Source organism: Dunckerocampus dactyliophorus, chromosome 17 (assembly GCF_027744805.1).
Source record: "Dunckerocampus dactyliophorus isolate RoL2022-P2 chromosome 17, RoL_Ddac_1.1, whole genome shotgun sequence".
Classification (NCBI taxonomy): domain Eukaryota; kingdom Metazoa; phylum Chordata; class Actinopteri; order Syngnathiformes; family Syngnathidae; genus Dunckerocampus; species Dunckerocampus dactyliophorus.
This window is the reverse complement of record NC_072835.1, coordinates 4,930,824-4,952,133: the sequence shown is the minus strand read 5'-3', so window position 1 is coordinate 4,952,133 and position 21,310 is coordinate 4,930,824. Positions and strand designations below refer to the sequence as shown.

The window sequence follows — 21,310 nt, the reverse complement described above, 5'->3', positions numbered from 1 at the left end:
AATAATTTTTTATTCAGCGAATTGTTATAACTGAATTTTTATGAGCTGGTTTTTTTTTATAAAAATCATTTTTTATTAAGTGAATTGTTATAAATGAATTTTTATGAGCTGTTTTTTTTATTAAAATCATTTTTTATTAATTGAGTTGTTGTAACTGAATTTTTGAGCTGTTTTTTTTATAAAAATCAATTTTTATTCAGCGAATTGTTATAACTGAATTTTTTTGAGCTGTTTTTTTTTTTATAAAAATCATTTTTTATTCATTGAGTTGTTGTAACTGAATTTTTGAGCTGTTTTTTTGTAAAAATCATTTTTTATTCAGCAAATTGTTATAACTGAATTTTTTTGAGCTGTTTTTTTTTATAAAAATCATTTTTTATTAAGTGAATTGTTATAAATTTTTATGAGCTGTTTTTTTATTAAAATCATTTTTTATTAAGTGAATTGTTATAACTGAATTTTTATGAGCTGTTTTTTATAAAAATCATTTTTTATTAAGTGAATTGTTATAAATGAATTTTTATGAGCTGTTTTTTTATTAAAATCATTTTTTATTAATTGAGTTGTTGTAACTGAATTTTTGAGCTGTTTTTTTTATAAAAATCATTTTTTATTCAGCGAATTGTTATAACTGAATTTTTTTAGCTGTTTTTTTTTATAAAAATCATTTTTTATTCATTGAGTTGTTGTAACTGAATTTTTGAGCTGTTTTTTTATAAAAATCATTTTTTATTCAGCGAATTGTTATAACTGAATTTTTTTGAGCTTTTTTTTATAAAAATCATTTTTTATTAAGTGAATTGTTATAAATTTTTATGAGCTGTTTTTTTATTAAAATCATTTTTTATTAAGTGAATTGTTATAACTGAATTTTTATGAGCTGTTTTTTATAAAAATCATTTTTTAATTCAGTGAATTGTTATAACTGAATTTTTATGAGGTGATTTTTTTTTCTAAAGTGATTTTTATGAACCATTTTTTATAACTGAATTTTTTCACAAGCTTCATTTGTTATGAGTTGAATCTTAAAGCTGTATTTTAAGAAAAAGAATTTTTAAACACATGATTTTCCTTCAGAAAAATTTCTCAATTAAATTTTCCGCATAATTTAATGTAAATAAAAATTATTTTATTCACAAAATTTCACTGCGATTGGCTGGCGACCAGTCCAGGGTGTACCCCGCCTGTCGCCCGAAGTCAGCTGGGATAGGCTCCAGCATACCCCCGCAACCCTAATGAGGAAGAAGCGGTATAGAAAATGGATGGATGGACAAAATTTCAAACGCAAAAAAAAATTCAGTTACAAATTCAGTATCTAAAAAAAAAAAAAAAAAAAGCTTTGGAAATAAATGAAGAAATGAATCTTCATGCAAACACGTCAAGAAAAGACTGATGCTCGTTGTCATGATGCATTTTTTTGGTCTTTTATTGGTGTGCTGGAAAAAAAGCAAAGCAAGGAGAAAAGGCTCTAATATGAAATCAATATTAGAAATAAACTGGTGAGGATTAGCATGTAAACATTCTTTACAACAGCGTGCTAATGCTAATACACTTTCACATACTGGAAGAATGATGGCCAGGAGCTAATAATAATAATAATAATAATATGAATAATATGAATAATAATAATATTCAAATGTAACAATATGATTATTAGATGTAAAAAAAAAATTTAGGCGGATTCTCTTCTTTAAAAAAAAAAAAAGAGCAAACGTCAGTGAGTTTAGTGTAGAAAAGTAACAAATGTTGGATCACGTGCACTGTGCAGCTTCAGTGTGCACGTGGGCAGGAAGTGACATCACAGCGAGGGATGTTTATGTTTGACACTCGAGCTAGTCTTGATTCAGGTCGGACCACAGGACCAGAACTCTCTGGTACCACTACGTTGACGTAACCGCGGTAACCAGAACTGGATTTGTCCACTCACACACAAACGTTTCTCCAAGTGAACTGACGACCAGAACCGCCGTACCTCCTTTCCTTCTTTGGGCGTGGAGGATAGGAACGCTGGTTGCTAGGTAACGCATCAAAGCTGATGTTGGATCCAAACCTGATCCGAGCCGTTCTAGGGCATCCCTGGTTCTGGTTCCGTGTCGGGTGGCTAACAGTCTAGCAAAGGCACCGCTGTGGACCCGGACAGGAAGCGAGCTAGCCGGGTGGTACTCGCGGCTCTATCTTGAGCGACAGCTCGTAGAGCGTGTCCTCGTCCATCACCTGCGTCTTGTCCAGCAGGAAGTGGGTCACCTGGAGGCGGGAAGTAAGGAAGGCATCAATCAAAGTCCTGAAAAGCAACAGTGACGATCTCACCTTGGCCTGGTGCTCGATCCTGTAAGGAGCTTGCTGGAACTGACGGATCTCGCGGATGATGTGACAGATCTGACACGCAAACATGACCACACACACCTTAAAAACACCTGCACGGTTGCCTAGCAACACTCAACGGCTTTACCATCCTCATCTTGGAGAAGTTGACCAGGCCGTCCTGCGTGAAGTTAGGCGTTCCCTCCTCGATGAAGGCCAGGTCAGTCAGGTACATGCCCAGGTAGGGGACGCACGGGGGGTTACAGCTGCACACACACGCACGCACGCACGTGAGAACTCCGCGGACAGGTCGAGCATGCTAATGTTGCGTTGGCAGCGTTTACTTTTTCAGCGTCTCTCTGAGGTTCTTGAAGCGTCCCTCAGACGAGACGGTCCTCTGCAGACGCTCCATCAGCGCCCTCGTCTGCGGCAGAAGACATGATGAACATTGCAGTGTTTCCCATGCATACGTCTCATCATTTGTGGTGGCCCGCCACGGATACATTTGGACCGCCACAAATAGACGTGGCGCTACCTGTTTGCCATCGCCTTCCTACAGCGCCCATGAAATTGACGTGCATCATGACCAATTATGCAAATTAGACGATTACATCATCTGCAGTGTACCTAATGAAGTGACCAGTGAGCATATGTGCGGACCTGTTTGCAGACTTTGGCCCACGTCTTCTTGAGCCTGTAGATGGCGCTGCGGTTGAGGGCGGAGGTGATCTCCAGCACGCCGTTGTAGTTGTTGAGGCAGCGGCAGATGTCGGCCACCGCCAGCCACTTCTCGATGGCGCCGGCCCGAGAGCCGACGTCAGCCTGGGTCATGATCTGCGACGCCACCAGGTTGCTCATCTGAGGAGGGGGCGGGGCATCACATTTGATTTATTTTTTATGAACAAACTAAATTACATTAATTAACAATAAAATATTTTACGGGAAATCGTTTTCTTGTCCGATAGTATTTGCTATGACGATGTAATATGTGTACTATTTATACTTTAAGGTGAATGTTCTATTCCAGGGGTGTACAAAGTGCAGCCCGGGCGCCATTTGTGGCGTGCAGATTGATTTTTTTTGTGGAGCACATTCCATAAATAATTAAACAAAAACACACAACAGCAAAAGTTGAAAAAAAAAAAGCAAAGAATGAGAATGGGGCACAAAGTGGTGTAATACACAGTATGAACACTAGAGGGAGACAAAGGAACCATTAAGTGGAGCTCTTTTTTTAATTGAAGAAACATACAAATGATCAATTGTTTTAAATGCTTGTAAAAGTTTTAAAAAAAAGTTATTGTTATGAAAATGATCTTTGTTGACCAAGTTCTATAAACACAATCAAACAAAAAAACACAAGAGCAAAACTTGAAAAAAAGCAAAGAATGAGAATGGTGCATAAAGCGGTGTAATTGGCAGTATGAGCACTAGAGGGAGACAAAGCAATCTGTTTTTTTATTTATATATATATATATATATATATATATATTATAAATATGTACATGTTGAATTGAACTCACATTGTTAAAGTGCTGGCTGGTTTTCATGATGTAAGGAGTCTTCTCTGTCTTGTCCACCTTCATCCAGCCTTGACCCAGAAACTCCCTGAGGGAACACAATCAATGCATCCCGGGTTAGCCGCAGACTATAAAAATAAAATGCTGTAAGCTACTTGATTCAGTGGTAAGCAGACACAACTCATTACTTGCTGTGTTATTTATAATCATGTCATATGTTTATGTCATACGTGTCTGAGCTCAAAAAGTTAGGACCGCATTCTCTCTAGTGACCACCAGAGAGCAGCAGAGTACCTAAGTCCGTAATGAAGCGGTTGATGACGTTCTGTAATATTACGTACTCATAAGGAATACTCCTGAAGACGATGTGGTCCAGTAAGGTGATCTGCTCTGCGAGCTCCATGGCGGACAGCGACTCAAAACACTCGGACTTTGGATTCTCCGTCTACACACACACACAGCAAAAATGATGCGCACACAATAAATAAGCATTATTAAAAGGGGGTTGATGTTAAAATGATGGTCTTCTTACCGCAATGAAGTGAAGAAGTGGACAACTTTTCTGTTCATGAGAACATGGAGTTATTAGCTTGTTGGACATGACTGTGCGTATTCAAGGCTCCCTGACATGATGCATCAACTTTGCTTAAGTATGTTCTATATTGCTTGCAATTATGTTCTACATTGTTCAAGTTGTGAAAGCGAACATTTACATTTATACTTGATGGCGCCAGCCATGACGAGCTAGCTCTCGCAGTTCAGTCTCATTTCCGAAAGTGACGCGTCGGAGTAGCGTCACTCTGCCACATAAACATAGCGGTGTTTACAGTGATTAGAGCGAATATTTCAGCGATGTGTCAGTAGCTTTCGACGAGTAAAGAAGTGAGAAACATGTGGCGATGAAATAGAGAACATGAGAATGGGGCATGAAGTGATGTAATACACAGTACGAGCACTAGAGGGAGACAAAGACACAGATTGGTAAGTGCAAATGACTCTGGAGTTGCTTATCCTTCAATGATTGTTTTAAATCAGCTTATTAACGAGCGTCAAGGTGAAGGTTTATTTATAAAAACAGATCATGCTGCCCCAAAGTGCTGCACAGATCAAGAAAATAAAACGATAGAAAAAAATACATGTGACAAGTATTCAAACAGAATAAAAATCAATAACAACAAATTGTAGAACAATTAAAACATTACATACAAAGACAAAACTTAAACTAAAACAGATAAAAATGTCTGAATTAGCTTGTGAATAAAAGTGCGTTTTAAAAGGGCCGACAGCTGCAAAAGCTCTGTCACCTCTTGTTTTCAGTCTGGTCCTGGGACAAAGTAAAACAGACCAGTTACAAGACCTCAGTGTTCTTCTGGAAGTGTGCAAAGTCAGCAAATCACTTAAATAGGAGGGGGCTAGACCATTTAGGCATTTAAAAACCAGCAATAAAATGTTAAAATGAATCCTAAAAGTAACAGGTAGCCAGTGGAGTGAAGCAAGCAGAGGGGTAATGTGTTCATAAGGTTGAAGTCTCTGAGGTCTATAAAGGGGTGACGGGGTCTTTATATCCTGATACCCACCGCCCCCGTCTCCGCCGCCCACAGTAAGCATACATATCGCTGTGAAAAGATGTTTATGTGACATGTATAATGCTTTACAACCTTGTCGCTATCATGGAATAGTGTTTAGAAGACACTATGTAAACAAGACATGGCTTACTGTGTTCTGTGGCAACTTTGACGTCGTTCTTCTCGTCTTTTTTTTTTTTTTTTTCCCCTGTGTACTGCCGGAAATAGCATCCTTTTTCAAAACGAGTTTATACCATACTTTCAAGCCAAATGCGTCTTGTAAAGGTCCATCGCAGTCATCAGTGAAATGATCGCCGCAAAGGAGAGAACTCGAGGTAGGCGTCCATTTGTCTCTCGCTCGTTGCTCTTGCGTCATCCATTGTTGCCTTAAACCTTCCTCTTTTGGAAAAGAAAACTAACTTACAGTATCATTCGGATACCGTGAACATCCAGCAGCAACACAACCTTTTGGCACGACTACTATTTGGATGAAAAATAGACTGAACCAAGTTGACGATCTACCTCGAGAAGCGTTTGTTTACTCTGCTTTAGCTGAGAGGTGTCAGCCCGATGGCGTCACAACGGTAAATGAGAGAGAACAGTGAGAGCTTAGCTCGTCGTGAACTATGAACAGAGTTTTCGTGGAACAATGTAGATCATAATGACAAAAAATATGGAACATATTTAAACAAAGTTGACAAATCATGTCAGGGACCCTTTCAAGTTGTGGGTGTCGTGATGTGAAGCGGACACCCACCATTTGCAAAATGTCTTCGATCTTCAGCTGCGCGTCGTCTTGTTCTTCTTGAGAAAGAGCACTGAAAGAGAGAAAGGAGTCTTCCGTCATGTTTACTAATTTATTGCCGCTCCTCCTCGCTTGCCCCGGTTGTAATTTATTATCTCAAACTTTCTTGATTTTGTTTCTGTATTTACTATGACGTGTGCTGCTGACCTCCTGGCCAGGTCTCCCTTGCAAATGAGATCTTGATCTCAATGGGATTTATCTGGTTAAATAAAAGGTGAATAATAAAATAATAATAATCAAAGAAAACAGCCGACGAGGATACGAACCTTAGGATGTTAGTGGTGGCTTTCCTCTCCTGGGGCAGCAGGTCCGGATCTCGCAGCACCTCCTCCAGGAGGCTCACCACGCCCACCTTCAGGTCACTGTTGCTGTCGAAGTCCTGCAGATGACAGAAGACTTTTTCTTCCAACCCGAGGAGCGTTGAAATATCCTCATCCTAATAAAACATTCATTTATTGCCCTTCGTTTGATTTTGTCCTGTGCACGTCTAAGAATAGCATCTTAAAAGGGGGTTTGTTGTCCCTGAGGGGGAGACTGACCTTTCCTTTAATTTCTTCTTCCCGTCAGAAACACACTTATGCTGTGCCTCAGCTGGTGCACTCGCGTACTTATACTTTTGAGTACCTAAGTGCGTACTCAATGAGAAGTACAGCAAAATTCGGTACACTGTGGACACCCGGATGTTGCAACGGTCAGCATGTTGGCTAATTAGCAGAAAGGGAGGCACTGACATGAGTGGTTGCAATTAATCGTTAAAAAGGAGAGAAGAAGAAGAAGGTAAATATTGTGACGGCCATTTCCGGTAAGTGTGCACTTCAGGAGTGCACCCCATGGAAAAAACAAAATGACACTGCCCCCCCTGTCAGTCAGGGGGCCCTTGGAATTGTCCTAATTCTGCCCCCTCCCCCTCATGGACGATAATGGATTTGGGACAGCACTACACGACACTCTCCACACTAAGTACGCAGTACACACATTATACTTACAGCATTTCTGTCAACATTTGCATTTCAAAATAAGGGAAAATGAGGGAAATTGTGGTCCTTCCACCTCTGACCTTTTCCATGGACATGATCCCTCGTTTATGGCGGTTAATTGGTTCCAGACCTGACCATATTACAGATAGATATTAAAGGTCATCTATATCCTACATACCTTTTATCTTGTCTGAAACTGCGATCCATGAGTTGGAAAGGCTTCAAGTTGGACTTAACATTCGCAGCCGTCGTACGACTAGATGTGATCCAACAGTGTAAATCCGATGCGAAAAAAGAGTAAAGTGAGAGTAAAAGTAATCTAGCACTGAAACTACGCCCGCTGTCATATTAAAAAGCAACATTTTCACGGGCGTCTTCACGGACTCGCCTAATCGAGCGCGCACACACGTTAGATTTTATCGCCGTTTACTTGTGGGAATTGTTTCCTTCTTACTAGTGAGGATAGGCGGCATATCGAGAAAATGGATGGAAGGAGTAAGCTAGTTTGCTGCTAGCCACCCACGTTTGTTTACACGCTCGAGAGGCGGTTTGATGAGGTCATCTTTTGCGCGCCGGCAAATACGGGAGCCTATTTTTTTTAGCTGCTGGAAATGTGAATTTCTCTCAGATGTCATGGAATTAACCCCGCCGCCACGAGTGGCTTGCTAGCGCCCCGGAGGCTAACGTAAGGAGCTAGCCGACTTCAGTACAGTCAGAGCAGCCAGGAACACGAGAGCCTGTGGAAAGCGCAAAGGAGGTGGACGTGTACTGTATGTCACCAAACTGCGGTGTCATCCTGGCCATGCGAACATTAAAATGTCCATCTATACAGCACTTTTTTAAGATCGTTTCTCATTATCGGGAAAATATCTGATACCGATGTCACATTTTTATGCAATATCGTGCCGATGTTATCGGTGGGCCGATAGTATCGGACATCCCTAGTTATTTTGCATTTACAGGAAGCTACTAAAACAGGAGGGCGTGGAGAAAAAGGGCAGTACAGGAGGGTTGACAACAGTGACATACGCTCAGTGGAGGCGTCATAATGAAAAAAAGATGACAAAACAAATATTAATATTTGTCCAGTCAACTGTTCTAAATGTATTTTTTAATTATTCCAATCGTTAACATTTTCCTGAATTTCCACGTAGACTCACGATGGAGAAACACGGAGCAGGCTGAGGCTGCGGCAAATCTCTCCTCTCTTAAGTGCGCAGCCGAGCCCACCGTCTGAGTGCACTGGACGGAGTGCACTGAACAGAGGATGGTGACTTCCCATTTGTATTGACTTATTGAAGGGTCCAGACAGGTGGGCGGGGCTCACCTGCGAGTGCTTGGAGACCCAGTGACGCAGCACGTTGAGGACTCTGTTGGTGGCCGCCCTGCGGATGATGAACTCCTTGTCGCAGGATTTCTCTGAGCTGCTGAAAGCTACGAGACAAAGACCAGACGTCAGCGTTTGCTGTCCGCCCCTCCCCGTGTGCCCTCCGTCACGTCCCACTCACCCTGGGAGCTGCCGTGGCCCGCGGCAGCCGTGGCGATGGCAAAGGCCGAGGCGGGCGACATGGCGCAGCGGGAGTTGTCCCCTGAAGAAGACGCTGCGAGGACACGAAGACGGGAATAAACCTCTGCAGGACACGACTCCATCTTGTGCCTTTGACAAAAAACTCAGCCGAGAGGAACTTCCTGGAGTAACCAGGAAATAAAACCTTGAAGTGATACCTCCTGCTTGCCGGTATCGCATGTGCCTGGGCGTGGACGGCGAGCGACACGGTGAGATCTCTCCTGACTCGCCGCTGGATGGAGCTTCTGGGATGAACTTGTCCAGAGATACGGTCTCCAGGACGGCTGTGACGCGACAGAAACGGAGGAGGAGCCACATCTTAGCCATGTAACCATGAGAACACTTGACTGCTTGAAGCGGTGTGACCCAATACTTTTGGACCCACCTCTGCGGATGCTGCGCCTCAGTTTCCCACAGAAGGCGTCGATGCGAGGCAGCTCGCCGCTGACATCCTCGCCGGGCCCCGGGCTCAGTTCGGGCGAGCTGGGACCCCGACTGAGGTCCAGGGGGGCCTTGGTGGTGAAAGGGGGCGGAGAAGACATCCCTGAGGCGTGGGGCAGGCTGGGCGAGCGGGTGGCGGTGGGCGGCGGGGAGAAGAACCCCGAGAGCGGGCGGGTGTTGCTGGGGGGCGGGGAGAAGGAGAGGGCGGGGCCGTGAGTGGAGGTGGGAGAGCTGGCGGCGGAGGAGGACGGGGTGGCGGACAGATCCAGGGCCTTGGAGCCGATGGGGGAGCTGAGGGACAGTTTGCGGCAGTGGACGGGGGAGGATGTGCGGGAGGGGATGGAGAGCGGGGGAGGCGAGGAGAACTTGCGGCACAGCCTGGGGGATTTGTTGTTGAGGGGGTCCATCCCCCACGAGCCCTGGTTGGTGGCGAAGAAGAGCTCCAGAGACCTGAGGGACACAAGACAACGTGTGACTGGCGGACAAGGGAATTTCCCTGGGGGGTCAGGAGCGAGGTGTGTTTACTTGGACTGATCCAGAGCCAGCTGAGTGATCTTCAAACTGTAGTCGGGACAGAGGGACATGACGGACAGACGGTCACATGAGTGCTGCTCAATCCTGAGGGGGACGAGGACACCGGCCATGGCCAGGGGACACAACATGAGGATGATGATGATGATGAGGATGGTGATAGACACGAGGACCAAACGGGAACTGACGGATGTTTACACGACTTCCACTCAACTCAAAGAACACCGCGTTGGGGAACGTGCCTCACCGTGGATGCTTTTAAAAACAACACTGCCATCGTGGAATGCAGGGCGGGGGTGTCCAAGGCGGGTTCTTATTGGCCCGCGGCTACATTCTAAAAATATCATTTAACAACATTTAATTTTTGAATCAACAATGGCAAAAATGGAAAAATCTGTAATTCTACAAGAACAAATTCAAAATATAACGACAAGTCTTGCCATGTAACAAGAAAAAGTCATCATTTTACGAGAGCAACATTATATATTAATTCTATATTCATAACATTAATATTATGAGGAAAATTGTAGTTGCATAAAGTTGAAATATTAAAGAAAAAAATCGTAATATGAGAAACAAAGAAAACAACAAATAAAGTTATACTGTAATTTTCGGAAAATTAGGTTGCTGAAAAACTCATAATGTTATGAGGATAAAGTCAAAATATTATGGGAATAAAGTCATGAATACCAAAAGAAAAAAATGCAATTTTACCAGAATAAATTCAAAATATTAGGAGGAAAAATTGTTGACTTTATACGAGAATAAACTAATAATATTGTGAGGAAAAGTAATGTCATTTTATTAGCATAGACTTGAAATATTAAAGAAAAACTACATTATTCTTTAAAAGTCATAATATTATGAGAAACAAAACAATTAAAGTTGTAATTCGGGGAAATGAGGTTGCGTTAAAAGTTATGTTATGGGAATGAAGTCGTTGAAATAGTTGGAAAATATTAGAAAAAACAGCAGCAGAAATGGAAAAAAAAAGTCAAATATTACGGGGAAAAGCCACAATTTTACGATAATAAACTCATAATATGAGGGAATATAATGCCAGTTTAGTAGTATAGACTTGAAATATTAAGAGAAAATACATTATCATTTTTTTAAGTCACATTATGAGAAACAAACAAAAACATAATTTTTGGAACATGAGGTTGGGGAAAATGTTAGAATATTATATTATAGGAATAATGTTCAAATAGGGCAACAAAGTTATTATTATTATTATTTCAGAAGAAAGTTGAAATTCATTCATTCATTCGTTTTCTATGGCGCTTGTCCTCACTAGGTTTGCGGGGGTATGCTGAGGCAGGGTACACCCTGGACTGGGAAGTTGAAATATTTGGAAAATTAAGAAAGAAAACTGCAAAAATGGGGAAAAAAAGAGAGAATTGACCGAAGTGAAGTTGATACTAATAATATGATTGTTCACCTGCTTATATCACAACGCTGACATGCTGTTTTTTCTTGAAATATATGTAATACAAAATATCAAAGTGGCCCCTTTCACCCTTTCATTTGTGGCCCTTGGTGGAAAAAGTTTGGACACCCCTGATGTAATTGCTTCAAGGTTGCGTAACATCGCTCCCTACCGGCTTGTCATGCACACTACACTGCTTTGACTCTTGCAGCTCTGTGCTTCCCTTCTCGTGCAAACGCAGCCTCGGGAGCAGTGGCGGACCTACGGGGTGGCCAGGGTCTTGGTCACTCTCCGGCCACCCCCACAGCTGGGGGACAATTTTGACAAACGCGGCTGAAAAAGCGTAATCCTCTAGATCAATCCATCATTACACTCTACTTATGATTGTTTCCATTGAAATATAAATGCATTTTATGTGTTTTATTCTATTTATTAATGTACGTTACACGTAACCGGATTGACGTTTACGTCTGCGCTACGTGCTTTGCACGTAAGCTTTTACATACCTCAGTCTTGGTGGATGTCATAAACAGGAGTGCCGATCGGCATCCACTTCTGTATTATGTTGATGATGGGGGGCAGAATCCAGAAAGTATGCATTGAAACGTGTCCTGGCACACTGCTAAGCTATGAATTGCTCTAATAGACGTCCAAAAGCAGTGGCAGAGCTACGGGCTGGCCAACCCTGGTCACTCTCCGGCCACCCCACTGGCCATCTAATTCAGGTATGAACTTATTGCCACCCCTATGTGAGCAATGGTCTCACCTTGGCCACCTAGTGAAAAATTTCTGGCTCCGCCACTACTCGGGGGGGGGGAGAGGGGAGCCGCTACCTGACGGGTATGGAGGTGAAGGGCTTCTTGTAGATGTCGGCCAGCTTGTCGATGACCACGGCGGCGGTGGTGAAGATCCTGTAGGTGTGCAGGAAAGTGTTGAGGAAGTCGATGGACAGGAAGCGCAGGTCGGTGAGGCGCTCCAGCAGACGTTCCACGCTGGCGTAGCGGATCTGCGGCACCTTGCACGAGTTGAGTGTCTTGCTGAAGCAGATGTCCACGTCGTCCTTGTGCAGTCGGGCGTCCGACCTGGTCAGGTTCATTCATGGCAGATGAAGCGACACGATCTTGATTGGATGAAATGATTGCACGACTGAAAGAGACGTCTTACTTGATCATGTGAGGCACAGAAACTTTGGAGTTCTCCTCAAAGACGCTAGTCATCAGGCCATTACAGCGGATGTTATCGATGCACTGCGACAAAAATACACCATGAGGATTCTGCTGGCGTCTGCATTCCACATGTTTGCTCACCTGACTGATGTCGCTGGTCCAGGCCGCCTTCTCCTGACGGGAAGGAGCCAGGAGCACCACGGAGAAGGTCTGGCCATCGGGAGGCTCCACAACGATTTTAAACTCCAGGTGGCTGAAGCCTTGACCTGCCGCGTTGTCTGCAAAACACAAACGCGTCAAGAGGCGAAGCGAAGACGTTTAAAAATGACGTTTGGTGAAGATGCTCACAGTCTTCATCGCTGGCATCCAGTTCTTCAATGAGCGTACACTCCATGAGGGACAACGCTCCTCCTTGCTGCGGACACAAACGTGTGTGAGAGCGAGAGCTTCCTCAGAGAACACTTGCCGGTACAAATGTTAGTTTGGGCTGGAGGAGCGTGGGGTCCCACCTTGAGGAGGTGAAGTTTCCCTCCAGATGTTCTGGTGCAGATGAGGAAGTGTTTGGTGAAGAGGAAGCACTGCCGCTCTCCTTCCTTCCTGAGCGAGAGCGAGCCCAGGCGAACTTTGCTGAGCATCCCTCGCTCGCTGCTGGACGGCAGCTGGATGAGAGACCCTGTCGGTGAGAAACCATCTTGAGCTTCCCGACTACTATATGCTGCGCACAGCCACTAGGGGGCACAGTTAGGTGGCGAGCGAAAACCACGATGGACGATGATGCTTTCCACCTTGTCTGACAAAGGTCTGGCTGGTGTCCAGCAGGATGTCGCAGCCCTCCACGATCATCCTCTCGATGGCCAGGTTTTTGCGGATGTTCTCGGTGTCGCTCACCTCGTCGTGCATCATCCTGACAACACAGCCACCCGTCACTGTCGCCGTCACCCCGCCACACCCCCAGACCTTCTGCGGCTTACTTGGACAGCTCCTCCAGTTTGGATTTAGCAAACTCCAGACTCTTTCGCTCCACGTGCTCGTGAGGCGTGTGAGCCAGCAGCTCGTGGAGTGTGATGATGTAGCGAGGGATCTGCAACAGGAATGTGGTCACTGAACAAATACAAAGATGTTCCACCCCCGTCCTGTAGGTGGCAGTACAGTAACCCCTCGTTTATCGCGGTTAATTGTTTCCTCACCCGCCTGTGACAAGTAGGGTTCACTTCTTCATAAATGGATTATTTTTGTAGTAATGGCATAAAAAACCTGTTTCCAATCTTCTAAATACACTTTCTCTAATAATACACCGGCTCTAATAACGTTATTAGAGCCATCTAGACATGAAATAACACCCCTATAGTCACCTTTACACTCCCATTACCTAATATAGTAGAAAATAAGCCATTTAAGAAAGTTTACGTTGTAGCGGAGCAGAATCGGTGGCGGACAGGAAGTGATGTCATGGTTTCAGAGTTGAGTTTTAGCTTGTTGTGGACTATAGTGGCCACAGTAACGATGGTTATTATTAGAATTATGATGATGATTGTGCTGTTATTATTATGTTATTATTGTGCCTGTTGTAAGAACATTTCAACCTGTCATCAAAGCTTGTTGTTCCGCTGATCAAGTCTGGTGCTTGTCTCACCAAAAAATTACTGACACCTAGTGACCAATGTAGAATACTACATTCACAAGTTGAATGGTGGTTTTAATGGGCTGTACTCAGGGGCGGACTTACCATTAGGCAAAAAACAGGCGATTGCCTAGCGCCCCTGGATTTCCAACCGCTTGGATGAATGCCCCACAGCACATCTACACTGGAACTGTGGCATTCAGCTTAGAAACTATCGCTTTTGTGCTTTCGTTCATATTAGCGTTTGCTTGCTAACTGCTAGCTAGCACTCAGTGTATTCCTAAGTAGCTAGCCCCCGCCTCCACGTACTGTGACAAACACGCTGAATAGCCTACAGGAGGCTCACTCTTTCCATTAATTTGACTATACAACCAATGCGCTGAGACACAAGCAGAGTGAACCCTCCTGTCATCCAGCCTGTGTGCTACAGCAAGACGAGGAAACGGAACGGGCATACGTACATGTCGCACATGTCACTTTATCGAGGCGTCAATATTATCAACCTTGTTTTTTTCTATCATTTGATTAATCGTATTATCGATTGTCATGACAGGCCTCACTGTATTTGTATTTTAGTTCATTTAGCCATGTTTAAGCTTTAAAATGCTCAATTTTGGGGGAAAACGATGTACAATTTGCTTAAATATGCATATTTGACTAATAATAGGCTGTAGTCAACCACAAATCAGCTATCATTTATATTAAATTTGTGAAAAAATGCATTAGACTGAGGGAGCGATGTTTGAACACGTGATGTGGCGAGGGACGACTCTCAGACACATTTCTTAGGTAAGAGCAGATGTTTTTACGACACCTGGAACATGGGATAGGTGAGGAAGGTCTCCAGCATGCGTCCCTCGCAGGCGGCGTTGGACTCGTACTGTTTGAGCAGCTTGTCAAAGTCCCGGTTCTGTTTGCAGTTGGCCAGAACCTGCAGGCTGTACTGGTGGTTGCGCACAAACTCCTGGTAGATGTTCAGCATGGGCAGCAGGATGTCAAAGAGGTCGGCTGGAGGACAAAGAGCACAAGATGAAGCCGGATGAAGCAGCGACGTTACGTGAAAAAGTTCTTACCTAGAACCAGCGTGGGCCAGTTGGCGATGCGAGCTTTGAGGCCCTGGTGGAAGATCTCGTGCAGGAACATGATGGTCTCACTGCAAACGACGAGGCGGGGGATGAGCTTCCCGTTGCTGGCGTGGAGGTGAGCGTGGCGGCGGTACCTGTTGAGGAAGATGCTGCTGACATCATCGTGGCTGATGGGCGGCTTCTTGGAGCTGGCGGCCATGCGCAGCGGCCTGAGGAAGCAGTTGACCAGGATGGAGAGCTGGTGGACGTATTCCGTCTCGGCCTCCACCATGTTGAAGACGATCTGGTTCCTCTTCCTCATGCTCTCGGCGTGCGGCGAGCAGATGTAGTCCTGCACGATGATCTTCCACTTCCGGCGGCACAGCCAGCCGCGCATGAAGCTCTGCACCTGCGCACACGCAACACGTCTGACTCCACCCACACCCATCACACGACACCCACAACTTACCTTCTTGATTTTTTTGATGTCCGGGTCCTCCTCGTCCTGGTTGTTCTGGTTGGGCAAAAGACGCTCCTTGGTCCTGTTCAGCAGCACGATCTGGACACAAGACATGAGCATTAGCTTGAGCATTAGCTTCAGCGCGCTGCGGCGTACCTCCGCCTTCAGCCTCTCGATCTCAGTGTCCTGGTCCTCCAGCTGAGTGCGAAGCTGATTGGCTGCGATCTTCTCGGTCTCCATGATCTGGACCAGGTGGATGTACTTCTGCATGAGGATCTCACGCTCCACGATGATGTCAGAATAGCTGGACAGAGGGACAGGGAGACACGTCTCAGTAACTCCTTTTGACACTTGTATGACACTTACAAATGATGATTGACACAGTTTGACCCTGGAACAGACTATTTCTACATTGCTTGCTTTGTGAGACATGTTTTGTTTCCAAAAAAAAGGCAAGTGTTGCTGTTATTGTTGATGTCATTAAATTTTAAAGATGTTTCTTCCAGTGTTTACCATACATTCATTTATTTGTGGCAGCTCACCATAGATACATTGGGACCGCCACAGATATGAAATGGCACAACTTTTGTTTGTTTTTTTAGATTCAGGGGTACCTGTGCACCCTCACCCACAACTAAACCTTTTGCGTAATGGCCAATTTATGCAAATTAGACAACGACATCATCCCCCGTCGCAACCCAGCGCCACAGATAGATTGCAGTCGTGCGGGAAACACTCTTCACTTTATAGAGACATAAATCCAAGTACATTTTACTGATATTTTCAAATAAGCGCCGGTTTCATCCAATGACAATGTTGAAATGGAAATATAAATTTACAAAAAAGGGATTTGCTCATAAATGTGCTAAACGTAAAGAGGAGCAAAACAAAAAGGTTGCAGAATGAGGAGATGAAAACAGGAGAGGCAGCGACAGAAGGCCAGCTTCAGTGTGTGATGTAAGCAGAGTGGCTGTAAAGCACCAGCGTGACCTAAATGTCAACTGCTGCGAGCGGAACACACACACACACGCACACGTGCACACACGCACGGCCATGCACGCTTTAAAAAAAAAAAAAAAACACTGCCGTGTTTGCGCAGAATGTATGTCAGCATAAAACAGGAGACGAAGACAAACATAGAATGAATGTTAATTCGGTGTGTGCATAACGATGACGAAGGTTATGAACAAGTACGGCGCCCTCTTTAGTCAAGCCTGAATGGAATCAATATTCAAGACAGTCAAAGTCACATTTTCTCTTACTGAGGAGAATACTTGTGTGCACCATTATCGGACCACTATTAATGTACACAGTTGTTATGTAACGACATACAAAAACAAACATTTTACCATTTACCTGTATTTTTTTGTCCATTTAACCTGAAGAAAGGAGGAGGTTTAATAATTGTGCACGCCTTGATATAACGGGCGTGAGAGGCAGGGAGGACCCTCAATATGAGTGCAGACTTGCCAACATGTATGAATTTGTTGTACTCCGGATGCAATTTTGACTCTTGAATATGCTCGTGTGTTTCACTGCTCTCCATTTTGTCGCATTTCGCTGGTTTCAGTTTTGAGTTCGGTCTGTCCAGCACGGATAAATGGATAGATGTTATCAGTTGATCAACAGTATTTCAAATCAGGGGGTGTGTCACCTGGCCTGCTGGATGCACTCCACCCACTCGTTACAGTCGGACTCCTCCTCAGTGCGTAGCTCCAGAGGTTTCTGACCATCATGGCCGAACACCACCAGGAAGTAGTGCTGCAGAGACAGAGAGGTCATGTGACACATTCACAATCTCACATATTTACATGTCAAATGTTTATTCATGCCCTGTGATTGGCTGGCGACCAGTCCAGGGTGTACCCCGCCTGTCGCCCGAAGTCAGCTGGGATAGGCTCCAGCATGCCCCCGCGACCCGAATGAGGAAGAAGCGGTATAGAAAATGGATGGATGGATGGATGTTTATTCATTTTTGTTTTTCCTTTCTAAATAAATTACATCTGAACTCTGAAGTCACATGATGGCTTCACCTCACTGCATCCTCAAAGACCATGATGTATCACACCAGACTGCCTGTATCACACCTTACTTCTTGTATCACGTCTTACTTCCTGTATCACGTCTGACTCCCTTTATCATCATCACTTCCTGTGTCTCACCTGACGTCCAGTAACACCAACACTTCCAGTGTCACAATCACTTGCTGCATCAAACCTGGCATTCTGTATCACATCTGACTTTCAGTATCACAATCACTTCCTGTATTACACCTGACTTCCTGTATCACTATCACTCCCCATATCACATCTGGCTTCTAATATCATAATCACCTCCTGTAGCACAATCACTTCTTGCATCGCACGACTTTTTGTATCCCAATCATTTTCTGTATCATACCAGACTTCCTGTATGAGAATCACTTCCTGTATCACACCTTTCGTCCAATAGCACAATCACTTCACCTCATCACTTCCTTTATCACGCCTGGTTTAAAGTATCACTATCACTTCCTGTATCAAATCTGATTTACTGTATATTTACTGTATCGCACCTGACTTTCACTTTCCATATCACTATCATTTGCGATATCACATCTGACTTCCGAGATAATTATCACTTCCTGTATCACAAACACTTCTTGTATCAAACCTGACTTCCTGAATCACTGTCACTTCCCATATCACACCTGACTTCATGTATCACTATCACGTCCCGTATCACATCTGATTCCTGTGTCACTATCACTTTCCATTTCATACTTGGTTTCCAGTATCACGATCACAATCACTTCCTGTATGATACAACCTTGCTGCAGGTGGACGGCATTGAACACGTCAGGGTCATGACCTTGAAAGTCGCCGTTGTCCTGCCACCGTGTTAAAAAAATGATAATAATTAAGCTCTATGAACGCCGTATCGCTGTGTGTTCGAGCCCCTGCAACCTCGCCAAGTCAATATCATTCCACCGAACGAAGTCAGTCATATGACTTCATGTGACAGCCTCTCATCTGCTTGGAGCACAGGAACAACAATGTTGACAAAGTAGCAACACACACACACACACACACACACACACTAACTGCTCGATGAGGTCTACAGAGACCTCCGTCAGGACCTGCATGCTGTTCATCTGCTGATGTCTCCATCAAATATGAATGAGTGACACTTTCAATGGAGACCAAACAAGAGGAAGTCATTTTCCCACACATGAAATGACACAATGCATTATTTACATACTAGCAAACCATCTTATCATCTGCACACGTTTATGGATCGCTAACAGCTACAGTAAGTTTATCAACATCATACAAGCTGTATATCAATGCGTGTACGGAGCAGCATGTTAGTCAAGAAGAATGTAGGACGTTTAGGGTATATAGTAGGATGTGAGGAGGTGAAGACGGCATATAGGAGGAAAAAAGGGAACTTAACAAGGTTGGAATTAGGGAAGGCAAACACACTTCGAACTTTGCAGCGCTTTACAGCATTTTGCCACACTTTACAGCACTTCAGATGATGCTATGTGCATGAAGACAGTAGTAAAGTGTAGTAATGATATAACCATAAATAAGCAGGAGACACTTGCTAGCGTGTGCCGGCGTCGGACCAGCGGGAGGCTTAAAGGCTTGTTTGTGTGTGTGTGTGTGTGTGTGTGTGTGTGTGTGTGTGTGTTGTGCTTACATAACCAACAAGGCTTGTACAGCTCCTTTGCTTCGCTAATGCGGCTTCCCTGGCAGCCGGCTGGATTTAAGCTGGAGGACAACAATGACACACACACTCACACCGGCAGCGGTCACAGGTCACGCCCCTGCTCGTTGCTTGGCCACACCCACCCACCCCCCTTTGCTAAGCTGATGTCTGCCAGGAACACACTTTGCCAAACAAGTCACATGACACTAATGAGTCTGTAACAACTACAACAACGTTAGCTGTCACTTTCTTAAAACTTTACACAGCAATCTGTGTGTCCAAGCTGGTCACTATGGAAACATCATCCACACTGACTCCACAAACAGGAAGTGAAGAGTTAGTCTTCTGCGAAGATGTTGTCCACTGGGAAGATCGGAGGTCACTGATGTTGGCCCTGCTCTAGCTCTTCAACACCAAACTCTTCCAAGCATGCCTTTCCGTAGCTGTGAGTAAACGCCGCATCTTGTCAACTGGCAAGCAGCAACGGGACTCAAACAACATCAGCGTCAGTCCTCCGTAGAAGACGACAAGATGGACGCTGGTCTAGCCTCCTCTCGTCCCACAGTGGGATGTTTTCATACAACACCATGTGATGATGTCACTTTCTTTTAGGTTATTTCTCCTAAAAGCACCCTTCACACATTTTGGGACAACATGAAATGTCTCTGTATTAAGTATAAAGTTGTCTTCCCATCACTGAGGTCTAAAGGCATCGGGAAACACACGAGTGGTCAACATATATGAATAAAGTATCTAAAATGTTCATTTAAGAGATGGTGATGACGTCACTGACACAAACCAATCACTGCCACTACTGACAAGAGGACCCACCTGCTGCTTGTCAGGAGTTTCTCTGCTGCTCAGTGACGTCACTTTGGGCGCGGTGACACGCTCGCATGTACACCCCTCCAGCAGGTACAAGCCCGAGGGTCGTGCGCTCTGTTCGCTCTCGAAGTAGAACAGAACGTTCTGGTGGAGCGCGAAGAACTTGTCAGTCCAGCGGCTGTTCTCTGCGCTCTTCTTGCTCAGGAAGCCGCGCTTGGCGCCCTCCTTCCGCGCCACCAGCGACAGATAGAGCGCGTGGCCCTCGTTGTAGCGCACGCTCTTCTGCATGTCCGCCTGGAGGCTTCGAGCACCTACGCGCGTCACACCCCCCGCCTGTACGCCGGCGAGGCTCGGAGCAGAGGCGCGCCGCGGAGATGGCGCGTCATGGCTCCGTTCGCAGGGCGAAACTAATCCGGGTTTGGCGCGGGACAGAAAGTTGCTCCGCCGTGCACGCGCATCACTCTCACGCGCGAACCGGGTCGGCGAGCTTTGGTCCTCCCAACTTTTGGACTGGAGGACAGATGACTTCTGTGGGGACAAAATGAAGAGAATGATGTTCGTGGACAGACGGCGGAGATGAGCGCTAATCGGCTTTGACGTCCACTTAAAGAGACAGCAGCACGTTTGGGCGCCCGATAAGGGGGGCGGGGGGACAGGTGAGCACCAGCGCGTCAAATCACAGGCGGGCTGTGGAATCACGTGACTGCAGCTCCATAGTTTGAATTGCGGCGTCAAACTTTTTACTTTTAATTGTTGCCATTTAAGAATCTGTAGTTAAAAATGTAAAAAATAAATGAAAACATCTAAGAAGTAGGACGTTTCAGTGGACACTTCATTAGGTACATGGCTCATGCATTGTACCTTTACAACAATACAAAAAACATTTTTATCCCTACGGATATCCTTTGACAGTGTCAATCAAAAATGATCACTGGATGTTGTCCCTAATGAATCGTCCACTGAGTGATGTTTTTTTCTGAAACTCATCCAGCCTGAAAGGACAAACAGATGTTGCTGTGTGTGCGCGTGTATGAACAGATGTGTGTGTCTCTCACTTCTGGCCTCAGTGTTGATTAGAGGAGCAGTTGGGAGTGGGGGTGTTGGGGGGGGGTTAATATGTTAGTGAGAAGCCTGCTTTGACCTCAAGGGGTGTGTCATATTGAGGGGGTGTGTCTCATGAGAAGGAGCATGTCAGTAAAGATCCTGATATCACTTTAACACACAAGAGCGCCATCAAACACACAATGTGACAGACACACACACTAATCTGTTAGGCTGCTTTGTCGCTGTGATGAACACACACACACACACACGCACATATACTGTACATACGTGAAGTTCTTTG

At 44.7% G+C, this 21,310-nt stretch overlaps 1 protein-coding gene across 5 annotated transcripts; it reads right to left on the bottom strand.

The window, feature by feature from the left end:
• Positions 1 to 1,402: 1,402 nt before the first annotated feature.
• rasgrf2a (Ras protein-specific guanine nucleotide-releasing factor 2a) lies at positions 1,403 to 20,543 on the bottom strand. Of its 5 annotated transcripts, XM_054757644.1 has the most exons (29): positions 19,972 to 20,543; positions 17,102 to 17,208; positions 15,604 to 15,751; positions 15,457 to 15,546; positions 15,143 to 15,396; positions 14,997 to 15,076; positions 14,738 to 14,931; positions 13,274 to 13,383; positions 13,088 to 13,206; positions 12,812 to 12,975; positions 12,651 to 12,717; positions 12,444 to 12,580; positions 12,301 to 12,383; positions 11,970 to 12,218; positions 9,702 to 9,794; positions 9,121 to 9,626; positions 8,894 to 9,019; positions 8,677 to 8,769; positions 8,496 to 8,602; positions 6,458 to 6,570; positions 6,144 to 6,204; positions 4,354 to 4,383; positions 4,163 to 4,266; positions 3,825 to 3,909; positions 2,962 to 3,159; positions 2,646 to 2,725; positions 2,450 to 2,567; positions 2,308 to 2,376; positions 1,403 to 2,244 (listed from the first exon to the last, which is right to left on the bottom strand). In XM_054757644.1, exons 1-29 carry the CDS (start codon positions 20,251 to 20,253, stop codon positions 2,149 to 2,151), a joined length of 3,963 nt encoding a protein of 1,320 aa, XP_054613619.1. In that variant the 5' UTR covers positions 20,254 to 20,543; the 3' UTR covers positions 1,403 to 2,148. The 5 variants fall into 5 exon arrangements, with proteins under 5 accessions (XP_054613619.1, XP_054613617.1, XP_054613618.1 ...); XM_054757642.1 differs by having other exon boundaries at positions 1,403 to 2,376; XM_054757643.1 differs by having other exon boundaries at positions 1,403 to 2,376; positions 9,702 to 9,737.
• Positions 20,544 to 21,310: the final 767 nt, after the last annotated feature.